This window comes from Botrytis fragariae (assembly GCF_013461495.1).
Source record: "Botrytis fragariae strain BVB16 chromosome Unknown tig00000270, whole genome shotgun sequence".
NCBI lineage: Eukaryota > Fungi > Ascomycota > Leotiomycetes > Helotiales > Sclerotiniaceae > Botrytis > Botrytis fragariae.
Window position 1 is genome coordinate 187,745 of NW_023501006.1, and position 11,722 is coordinate 199,466.

The window sequence follows — 11,722 nt, forward strand, 5'->3', positions numbered from 1 at the left end:
CATGGCCGACCAACTAGGTCTCGAACAATTTTTTGGGACTGTTTCGTGATAAGGGGGTGTAGATCGGTCTTCAGGGTGGCCTTTTCATAACATTGAAAAGAACAAATAGAAAGCGCTGCAAGGAAAACGAAAAACACACACACAAAAGCAATGCGAAAGAAAATGAACGATAGTTTCAATATATTTCTTTCTTTATTCTTTCTTTATTCTTTCTAACGAAATTGAACTGAGGGGATATCCATGCAAGGACTTCTATCTATAATGCCATGCCAAAAAAATTGAACTCGCCAAGGATAGAAAAATCTAAAGCAAAGGATTGGACCTATACTCAGGAACAACAACATTGCTACCCTTTTCAGCATCTGCCTTTTCCAAATCATTTTCAGCATCTTCTTGCTCGGCAAGGAACTTCTCGGCCTCGAGAGCTGCTATACATCCGGATCCTATAAATATAATTAGTCTTTTTCTCACCAAGTCTACAAAAATAGATAGATGACCTACCTGCACTAGTAATAGCCTGTCTGTATCTCTTGTCCTGAACATCACCAGCAGCGAAAACACCCTCGACGTTGGTATAACTGGTTCCGGGCTTGGTGACAATGTATCCTTCGGAATCCGTCTCGATTTGCTCCTTGAACAATGCGGTGGCTGGGTCATGTCCTACAGCATAGAACAATCCATTTGCCTCTACCTTTTCTTCCTCGCCAGTAGTAACGTTCTTGAAAACCATGTGGGTCATCAATCCCTTGTCATCACCAGTGATTTCGCCTCCCACAGTGTTGAATCTAACAGTAACTTTCTTATTGGCAAGCAATCTCTTAGCCATTGTTTTCGACGCGCGTAGATGATCTTTTCGGACCAAAACAGTAACGTGGGATCCGTATTTCGTGAGGAACATAGCCTCTTCCGCAGCACTATCTCCACCACCAATAACTACCAAAGGCTTGTTTCTGAAAATTGGAACAGCCCCGTCGCAGACTGCGCATGCGGAGATACCGTTTTGCCAATATTTCTCCTCTCCTGGAAGACCGAGTCTGCGAGCCGAGGCACCAGTAGCAATGATGATCGAATCGGCTGTGTGTTCTGTTTTGTCGTCCCATTCGGTCCAGTATTTGAAAGGACGTTTGGAGAGGTCTACTTTGGCAACGGTTTCGGTGATGATTTCGGTACCGAATCGTTCGGATTGTGCGCGCATGTTATCCTTTACACAGATTTATCAGTTGAAGTTCTACCTAATACATGTAAGCAGTGCTGATCTACTTACCATAAGTTCTTGTCCACCAATTCCCTTGGGGAAACCAGGGAAGTTCTCTACATCGGTAGTAGTGGTCAATTGACCACCGGCAGCAATTCCATTGGCAAGGAAACCTTCATAAAGAACAGCTAAATACCGAATGTCAGCCTGATACTCCTCCATCAATTCTCAATTTCCGATCTCAGGATATAGACTTACGTTTCAATTCCGCACGCGCAAGATAAACGGCAGCAGTGTGAGCCGCTGGGCCAGAGCCAATAACTATTTCACAAAGTCAGTATACGTTCGTAGATACCATCTCCTACATCCATTTCCTCATGTTCTCCATCTCACTCCCGTCCCATTCCCATCCCCCCCGCCACATTGAAAGAGAAGGGCAATACTCACTAACAACCTTACTATGCATCTTTCTCTCTATATTTCTTCCCAGTAAATTTGCAGCAGTATTACTCTTGACCGAATTCTTCTGTTGAAAACAAGCAGCAGCCGCAATTGAAACACCCGAACCGCTTGCCCTCAAAGTACGTTTAAGAGCTGAAGAAAACACCTTGTCGATTTGCAATGATCTGCCCCTCTTTTTGTTTTGTTTTTTATCCTGAAGTATGTGTATGTGACTGTGAAGTTCAAGGTCTTCGATCTATGAATCTATAAATCTACTCGCAGATATTGTAATGAATAATTATTGCACAGGAAAGAAGAAGGGAGAAAAGTAGTTGTGGTGTTAAGTATTCATTTATTTATTCGTTTGTATGTAAAAAGACTCGAAGATTCGTTATTACTATTATTACGATTATTGATTTCAAACAATGTTCCCAGTTCCCCGCCAAAATTTCGTGATCACCAAAGCCTTAAGGGATCTGGACCGCCTTTGTGTCTGGCTTTTGCATCAATAAGCAGAATTCACAATTTGTTATTATTGAGATACAGATTGGGCCTAGACAAAGGTTATTTATTACCTAGGTAAGATTTAAGTTGACATAATGAGATCAGATCAGGTCAGGTCAGATCAGATTAGATAACATTTATACTCTAGATCTTGGATTCCAACATTTTACAAACATATTCAAGGTTCAACGGCGAGACCGGATATCGTATTCATGCGAGTTCATGCGATTTCATCCGATAAATACTGGGTAGGTAGGTACTAGATATATATTTACGATATATCCCGAAATCCCAAGGTCAATTCTCGGTACCCCAAAGTAGATGGATCTCTATCGATCCTCACGCATTCCCCCTTGTCATTAATAAACACTGTCCAGAAACTCTTCAATCGTAATTCCGATACCAAACACGCTTTGAAACTCAACATCAATTTCTCTAACTGCAACGTTGTATTTTTGCAGCTTTCCTCTTGCTCAACCCTTCTTTTGTTCATTCCTTAGACTCATCTGCCTGCTATCTAAGCGATGACCTTCACCTCGGATCTTATCCGGCCCTGAGTCTCGAATTATGGTGACTACAACAAATAGGTCTATATTTTATTCAATTCACTATGCAAAAAGGTATCGTCACTACTACAGGACTGATTTTATTCTAAAGTCCATCCATAAACGTCCATCTGCTACTTGGTATAATCATCTATAGTCCCATCTCTCTTAGCACCAAACCTACCCCCTATATTCATCCCACCAAACCCAGACATATCTCGTCTGAAGAACTTTCCAATACTCTTCAGATTCCCTTCCACGGCAGACTTAGCATCCTCGCTCAAAGGACTTACCCCTCTATCGCCAACCCCTCCAGTTCCCATACTATCCCTGGCCGCACTAAATAACTTTTCTCCAAAACCTGCGGGGTCAAATCGTGTCTGTAATCCTGGCATACCACCAGGTGTTCCAATTCCTAGACCTGTACTACCAAGCCCGGCAACATTCATAAGTGGTGTGAGAAGAGGTGAGTTTTGAACCAGCTGCTCATTAGCCTTACCATCTCTGTGCATACCAAACATTTCCACCAATGCAGCCTGATCTTGCTTTCTGACACCCTTCAATTCTAAAATTTTCCGGAAATTTGTATCGCTACGATCGGCGATGTGAATTAGGTATGCTTGAACCAGTCCCTCTGGCGGTGAGGGACGGACCTGTAGCGTCTTGAGGAGCGGGTCCAGGCGAGCCATTATGTTATTCACACGCTTCTGAAATGCGGTATTTGCAGTGGCTGAAGAGGGAGTGGGGGAGTGAGAGAGCAAGGTGGTCAGTCCTTTAGTTAAGACGTATTTATCTAGTAGCATCTGAATAACAGGTTAGAAAAAAATGTTTAATAGAAGTGGGTACCTTGCACTCGGGAAATTTACATACCTGCTCTGCGCCTACCTCGGATACAGGTCGACATTGAACGATGTTTGCGATATACGTATTGGCCAAATGCTCGACAACGTTATCACAGAATGCACGCGCATATTGCTGCTTCCCCACCAACGGTAGTATTTCCCCCGCTTGATCATTGACATGTTTCAATAACTCTGCCACATAACTGCTCTGATCCCCCACGCTTTCCATTTTACTCCAATTTGTATTCTTCATCTCACGCCATGCTCCTTCGCAATCGAGTTCAACTCTGTTTACCAATGATAGAACTGCTGCGCTGGCAACACCCATAAAAGTATCGGATTGTGACGATAAGTCCACTTTGGGTGCCAATTCACTGTCAATTCTCCGTTTCAGATTATCTTCTAATTGCTGAGTGTTTGCGTGCCAATAATCCGCTGTGTTGAGAACAAGGATAGTGTTCTCAAGACTGGGTCCTCCAGCTCCTTGTAAGAAAAATAGTAAAACCTGCTGAGCATATTGATCGAGATATTTAGCTAAGATCTTTGAGAAGTCAAGAAGCCGTTCACTGGTTGACAACTTGGCACATTGAGCCAGGGATGTCTTGTAAAAATGGAAAAGCTCGATAGATGACGCAATCACAGCCTGTGGAGAGAACTCTTCATCGGCTGCTAATAATGGTTGAATTCGATATTTGGGTATCATTGTGGCGAGTTGCTTGTCTTGTGAATCAACCCAAAGACTAAGATATGGTTCGAAGGCTTCCGAAATAGACCCGTGAAATGTCAGAGGTTTATCCTCGAGTGAGCTGAGAGTATCAATGCTTGCTCTCGCCCCTGTAGCGAATCTCTTTTCAAGACTTTGCTCGAAATCCAGAGTTTCCTGTAGGCAACTTAGGAGCAAATTGACGTCTATCCTACTTCCATCTGTTCGCCTCATGCTCCGCTCCAAGATTCCCTTAAAATCATCCCTAGTGCCTTCGCAGAAGGCATTTGCCAGAACCTCATTGACTCTCCACCCAGCAGGAAATATTCCCGCATGTTCATCCTCGAATGTCTTCAGCATTCTCCTGAACCAACTGTATCTTCTACCAATATTATCCAAGCTTCCAGCTTCATCGTTTCCCCTGAACACCTGCCTATATTCCCTCAATTGCGTATTGACATACCACGTCACCAATCTTGCCCGAGCGTTATCTCCCAATGCGTCCATCACCAGACATGACTCTGCCAGCACTGCTTTCTTGCTCCCCACTTCTCCTTTGGCAAACGCCATCTCAAAGTCCTCGCAGACTTGCTCCAACAACTCTCTTTGTAACTCTGAAACACCTCTACTCAAGGTAGCAATCTGGTCTATGCTCCTATAGCTATTGAAATGCTTCATAAGTTGCAGTACAGCTTGAAGCAAGCTTGCACATTCTCGATATTGTCTTGTTTTGGCTAGACCCCTTAATTGTTCGTAAGCAGTTGTAAGCATTTGTAACCTTTTCAGAGCCGTCATGCTCAGGGTAAGGTTCTTCTTTGTGCCATCCAGTCTCTTGATATCTGCGGTCATCGAGGTGATCGTTTGCTCTGTTTGTATAGCCCGTGTTCGTACGGATTCAATCTTTCTAAAAAGATCTGCAAGCTCCGACTTTGCAGACTGCATCCGTTTGAGTGAGGAATCATCATTGTATGCTTGAGTGGCCACGAGATTCGCGATATTATTCGACAGCTCATCCTGATGAGTTTGTAGAGCAGCAGCCGTTTGATCTATAGAGGACAAAGTCGAAGGATGGGAAAATATCGTGTTCAAATGGTCAATAGGATCATAATCAGCTGCGGGGAGTGAGCATGATCAGTGGGGATTATTATTGAATGTCGTAGAAGTGAGGTTGGGGGACTTACATGCATCCAGGGATGAAGGGATCGATACGCCATTCATGCTGTAATGAGTGTAATGAAATAAATTAAATTATTGAGAACAGCACTCAATATACTAATGACCAATGCATGTATGAATAAACCAAGTAATTATTGATGTGCAGTTGTAAAAAGGTGTTTGGTATCATTCCTTTCTCATGATAAAGTAGAAAGTGGTCGCACTGTCTATGCGTGCATCCTCAACACATGTCAGCCTCGTCAGCCTTTCAACCAAGTTAAATTTCAAAAAAGGTTTGATATTTTTGAGCTCCATTACAGAAGTATGTTTTTTTTATGAATCGCCTTATTATACATTGAGCCGTATAGCTACTTATAGTATGAGTATGCTTGACCCCATAGTGTTTTAAGAACACCGCCCCATGCTATTTCTTTGTCGTTTCGTCATAACTCGTGATAATACCGAATAGAGAGCCGGCCTTCAATTCCATCTCCAAAAACAATCAAAACCCCTGAGAAGACTCTATTTCCCAAATCTGCCTAATCGGGTCCTTGAGCATTCAGAATATTTATGAATGTTGAAAGCCCTCGTCTTCCGAACCACCGAATTAGCACACTCGATGCGCCATACAAATACGAACATTCGGTTCTTTACGCATCATGTAGAGCTTTGAATCCAGCCGATATCAAACTTCGCGGGCCTGGTGCATCTGCTGTCCCGGTCCAGTAAAACAGTCCCTGAATTCTATCAGTAAACGCCTATGACCAACAGAAAAGGGGGCGACCTACTCCAAGACGCCTTTGTCTACAATAGTCAGCTTTCATTCTGACTGTTTGTGGGTTGTCGTAAGAGACCCATCCCCCGTCACCTCCATGACAGGAGGCTGAGATAGTGGTAGTATCAACTACTTCTTGAGTTCCAGGCCGCGGTAATAACTTGTACTCAAATGTTCCCTCTTCCCCACCGCAGCCTTGATATGGGTGCCCTGGTCCTCTAGAGTTCAAAAAGGATCTTCCATATACTGGAACTCCAAGTAATATCTTTGAGGCTGGGAACCCAGTCGATACAACATAATCGACAGCAGCACTTCCATTTGCTGCATCCGGCACGTTTCCAGGAAAAAGTTGGGCGTGATGTCCTGACTTTTGGGACCATGAACCATGAAAGTCGTAGGCCATAAGATTGATCAGATCTCTAAAACAAGAGAACATGTTAGTACAGCTAGTTTATGGAATACGGTAATGGGGAAAGAATGTATTTCATAGATCAAGACTTCATGGCTCGAGGATTGTGGGTATAAATCATCCTTACAAATAATCTTGAGCTTTATAAAGATCGATATTTTGCAAAGCCCATCGTCCGGCAGGTAAAGCAGCTGTTAAAAGATATCTTTCGTCGGGTAGATGAATTCGAATGGCAGCGAGAAGAGCAAGGAAATTTCGACCTTGTTCAGGATCTGATGGATGTTCCCAGTCGACTAGCTTGTCAGTATGATTGTTGTCAACCATAGAATCAAAACTTACTATCAACACCATTGAAACCTGTGGCATCAACTAGACCTCGGACCGACTTTCCGAAATGATCTCTCGTGGCAGCTGAAGCAGCAACTTGCGGAAAATGTTGGCTTGCCGCACCACCACCTATAGAGATGATGAGCTGGAGATGCGGATGCTGTTGTTTTAAACGCATGAATGACCCTAGACAGCCACCTCCAGTGGCACCGTCAACGGGCATTTGCATATCTGCCCATTCATCGCTCAACTGATGTAGTTAGCAATAGTCGGAGGTGTCATTTCAAGGGACGAAAAACCAACAAAAACTCCACCATCCGGGCCAACATGAGCAAAAGCATAAAAGACATGGCTGATACAGCCAAAGTTCAGTGATCCAGGTGTCTCTCCGCGATACACTCGATAGTTGGGGTAGTACACGGCGTTTTTATACATAATGTTAGAGATACTCGCGGCGATTGATGGTTGAGAGGGTCTCCGAGTGTCTATCTGTGGTCTCGAGTTCCAGGGTATAGGAGGAGCTCCGTATGGATATGACATCTTTAAGCAGGCGAGAAAGAATGGAAACCAGTGAATGAATTACCTCCCGCAGATACCTTCGTCTTGATTCAAGTCCACGTTGGGAAGCAAAAGTATCGAAGAGAAGGTAGATGAGTGACTGATTTAGAGAAAGATGGGGAAGATAAGAACTTGAAAGCAGCTCCCTTGATCTTGAGGGGAGCGTTAATGTTTGAACAAACTTGGTACCAATGAATTCACCTGCAAGGCTGATTATGCTTGAAGATGGAGAATCAAAGGTCGGTATTTGGTAGTACATATGCATGAGAAATGACGAAGGAGGAGATCAATCATACATATTCACTAATAAATCCACCAGCAGACTAGCATAGCTGAATTGTGGGAGCTTGTGATAGTGGAGCGATGAAGGAAAAAGTGTGTGGGGATGATGACTTTGTAAGGAAGTTCCTAGTTAAGGATAAATTTCAAAATCGACGGCAAGACGACCTAAGGGAAGATCCGAGCCATGAGCGATACTAGCCAAATTAAAGCTGGTTTCAATAAGTCGAATGGGACGATTGCCATGTACCAATAGGTATGTATGTAACTCTCTTCTTCCTCTGATACATACGTGAAGGGTCTAAAGATAAATCTATGACTGCCGCAGCCGTATATACACTCATACCTAGGGAGGTAGGTATCTTTAGGTTAGTATCCCGGAGGTAGATCTGCACCACCTGCACACCAGACCAACAAGCAATATGTGTATGTGGCTGTGGCGTTGCGTAAAACAGATCGAATCAAATTCACTGTTCCGTAGCTTTACCATTGGAATCAGAGAAAGCAGTATCGTATCGATGTAGGCTCAAAAAGAGTATCGGAAGAACGACGGAAGATCATTCGGCGAGCTGAGAATAGCTTTTCGTGAAAGAGGAGAACGTTTATTACCTTATTAGTTTGAAGAATGCATCTCAACCTCCACCGGCCAATATTATTTTGAGTATCACTATCAATCCAAATTTATATTCTGTTTGCCACGCCACCGAACCGACGATACCGTATTCGGAATCTTCCCCTTTGCTCTCGTCGAAGTTTGAACCATTCACCATTCGATTCATTAACCTGTTGCATTGAGATCGGGATTAGGATCAGGATCAGGATCAAGATTAAAAGTTAAACATGCTTTTCGACTATACCTGGGTACCCATTGCATCCACCATGTTACAGCAATCTAATGCAATGCTCATCGGCTAAACCCTTAGAAACTAGAGGGGTCAAAAAGAAAATAAATAGAAAATCCAGTGCTGGACAGATAAATGTACAATTTATTTTGCCAATTGAATGTGGGTTTTGAAGATTCCAATAACCAAGATCAACGTGCAAAGTTCGTGTTCTGACTCGTTCATCCATCCTGCATGCATGCATGGCATTGCATGCGCCATGGCTCATGATATCGATGCAAAATAGCGACCCTACCTCCTACCTAACTCATCTACTGAGCTACTGACCTGACATACCTAGTAGCTCCATACATATGACCTACTATCTACCTACTACCTCCCTACTATCTAGGTACCAGGTATCATCACCAGCCTACTCACAATATGTGAACAGCTCTGCAGCGTCAATGCACCTTCAGGCATCGGTAACCAATCTTTCAAAATTCACCGTCATCAACTGTTATAACCCTATCCTTGCTTCATCAGTATCGTGGGAAAATGTTTAAAACCTTCATGATCTTTTTTTGTGGAGATTTGGCTTGCTAAGGACAACTGGCAAGTATTTGGGTGAGGTGCTGGTATCTGAGAAAATGAGTGCAAACACCCAATGGCTTAGCCAGTAACCTATCGCAAGCTAATCTATGAGGATCGCCCGAGGTCTGATGTGTCAGTGGACATTCTGAGAAATCCGATACACTTATTGCTGTAGCAATGTGATAGAAGTTCCAGCTCTATATCTAACAGATGCATTGAGCAAGTATCATGGTACCGGCTCAGAATCGGCACAGGGCATTCCACAAAGATAAAAGATGCAAGCAGCATAGCAAAGAAATGTGAATCGGATCGGCAAAAGAAAAGATCAATGGCCATAGCTTTAGCCGCAAAACAACCTGAAATGCCGAATGGTAGGTCGCGCTCTTTATCTTGAACTGAGATGCAGAAGGAGCCGAGTTGGCACGCATATTGAAGTGCAGTAGGTGTATCTAGCCGAATCGTGCCAGTCCTCAGGTGTTACCTACCTCCCTACTTACTTATCTAGTACCGTACTTGTTGTTGGTGCGGCAGAGTAGTAAGTAGCTGCATCAAAAACTTGGTATCACTCAAATGAAGATTGATATCTCATTATTGGGCATGAGTAAAGCGTACCTACATGATTGCCCATTACCCGGTATGTTTGCTGTTCGGTTCTAAAAACTGTGCCAATTGTGGCTGCAATTATTATTAAAATACCCATCCACCTCGCGAATTCATTTATTTGGGTTAACATGCAGCTCAGGATGTTGAGGTGACCCCCAGTTTCACAATTATAATAGGCTGGCGCTAACCGTATTGATAATGATGAATTCTGGAATACGATTACTAATACGCGAGGCTGTCAAGAAATCAATCTTTCTAGACATCACCAGATCACTTCTTTGAAATCATCACTCTTTGTACACCCACACTCAAGTTGAGGTTCGGATCTTGATCCATATAATGTGAATTTCGCCTTTCAATCACAATACATATCGCACTGTTCAGGTAAATTCAAGGCACATCTTAATTGTCTATCTAATAAAACAAGCCTCAACACGTACATTGAGCTCCACCAGATTCGCAATCACCTACATAAATCGTCTGCTTTGCTCCCTCCGGCAGATCACATTGCGAAATCATTCAATCAGCAACAAAAAGCTCAGTTCTCAGCCGACCCATAAGATACCGAATATGGCTGAAATACTACGGCAGAAACCCAGTGCTTTCGCAGCACAGGCTTCAGCTTCTGCAGCCCAGCAAATTCTAGATCACAAAGCCCCAGCATACAAGTTTTCATTCACACCTTTTCTGTTTAACAACTATCGCATGGGTATTTCGCCCGATCGGCCTACGTGTAAAGCATATCTTCAAGGGCACTGTCCTCTCGGGGCTAATTGCCCTGATAAGCATGCTACCAATCCCAACAACTCATGGAATTTCAACAACATGGTTTGCAAACATTGGCTAAGGGCCTCTGTAAAAAAGGTGAAACATGCGAGTTTCTTCACGAGTTCAACTTGAGGAAGATGCCGGAATGCAACTTCTTTGTAAAGAACGGCTATTGCTCTAATGGAGGTAAGTTTGTACAGCTATCTGATGCTTCAAGAGTTACACTAACTAGTCTAGATGAGTGTCTTTATTTACATGTTGATCCTGCCTCGAAAATGGGAAATTGCCCGCATTATGATAAGGGGTTTTGTCCGCTGGGTCCCAGGTGCTCCAAAAAGCACATACGCAAAGCACTCTGCGAATTTTACCTAGCAGGATTTTGTCCAGATGGACCCAAATGTAAAAAGGCTCATCCCAGATGGCCTTCTGACTTACCGAAGCCAACTATCAAGGTCGAGAGGGATCCAGAAGAAGTTGCCGAAGAACAAGCGAGAATCAGAGAGAATGCAGAGAGAGAGGCGGACAGGGAAAGAGGATTTGGAGAAGGTCGACCTAGACAGAGGTGGAGGGGTGGATTTAGCTATCGTGGAAGGGGTGGTGGAGGCGAAAGGGGTCAACGAGGGCGCGGACATTAAGGATACGGGATGCGAAACCAAAACTCAATTATTATGCAGCTCATGAGGGGAACCCTGATGATGATGGACTACAATTACGGGATCTTGAGCTATTTTCCATCAGGACAAATTACTATCGACTTCCACGTTGTGGGTTACACAGGCCTTCCACTCCATACCCATCAAAATTATATCGATCTCGTTGGTCGTCTCACCGCTACTAACAAAGAAAACGGGTCTGTCATGCAAGGCAAGCCCCATCCTTCCCGCAACATATGCAAGAAAGCCGTCTTCATCACAACAAGGCTGAGACACGACTAAAAAGCTGGATATTACCAGCCACTTTATGAACAGGGTACTGAGCGACTCGACCAATAGACCGAGCTGCGTCATGCAAACATTCCCGAAAGCGGAAAAGCTCTCAATGGCATAGTGTCGATCAATTCTTTTCTTGTCATTTGTAGTTCCACATGGGATGATTATCTCAACCATATCGGTCTGGAACATCGTGACATTCCCAGGCACGGGAACGGCGTGGCTTGGGACATAACGAACATCAAGCCTGTTTGATGCCGAGTTTAGATCTACC

The 11,722-nt window shown here is 43.7% G+C and overlaps 4 protein-coding genes across 4 annotated transcripts; 1 reads left to right on the forward strand and 3 right to left on the reverse strand.

Annotated features, from left to right (window-relative positions):
* Positions 1-303: 303 nt before the first annotated feature.
* Bfra_012225 (putative garp complex subunit vps53 protein) lies at positions 304-5,448 on the reverse strand (the record flags this gene model as incomplete). The annotated part of the gene is made up of 8 exons (XM_037342543.1): positions 304-443; positions 502-1,201; positions 1,265-1,383; positions 1,454-1,516; positions 1,643-1,789; positions 2,870-3,488; positions 3,556-5,342; positions 5,412-5,448. The coding sequence occupies 8 exons, from the start codon at positions 5,446-5,448 to the stop codon at positions 304-306; spliced, it is 3,612 nt and encodes a 1,203-aa protein (XP_037187527.1).
* Positions 5,449-6,035: 587 nt separating this feature from the next.
* On the reverse strand, positions 6,036-7,436 carry Bfra_012226 (putative glycoside hydrolase family 18 protein; the record flags this gene model as incomplete). The annotated part of the gene is made up of 5 exons (XM_037342544.1): positions 6,036-6,122; positions 6,174-6,579; positions 6,697-6,862; positions 6,909-7,146; positions 7,200-7,436. 5 exons carry the CDS (start codon positions 7,434-7,436, stop codon positions 6,036-6,038), a joined length of 1,134 nt encoding a protein of 377 aa, XP_037187528.1.
* A 2,885-nt stretch (positions 7,437-10,321) lies between these two features.
* Positions 10,322-11,154, forward strand: Bfra_012227 (putative zinc finger ccch type domain containing protein; the record flags this gene model as incomplete). Its single annotated transcript, XM_037342545.1, has 3 exons — positions 10,322-10,579; positions 10,600-10,705; positions 10,757-11,154. 3 exons carry the CDS (start codon positions 10,322-10,324, stop codon positions 11,152-11,154), a joined length of 762 nt encoding a protein of 253 aa, XP_037187529.1.
* Positions 11,155-11,253: 99 nt separating this feature from the next.
* Positions 11,254-11,640, reverse strand: Bfra_012228 (uncharacterized protein; the record flags this gene model as incomplete). The annotated part of the gene is made up of 2 exons (XM_037342546.1): positions 11,254-11,439; positions 11,470-11,640. The coding sequence occupies 2 exons, from the start codon at positions 11,638-11,640 to the stop codon at positions 11,254-11,256; spliced, it is 357 nt and encodes a 118-aa protein (XP_037187530.1).
* Positions 11,641-11,722: the final 82 nt, after the last annotated feature.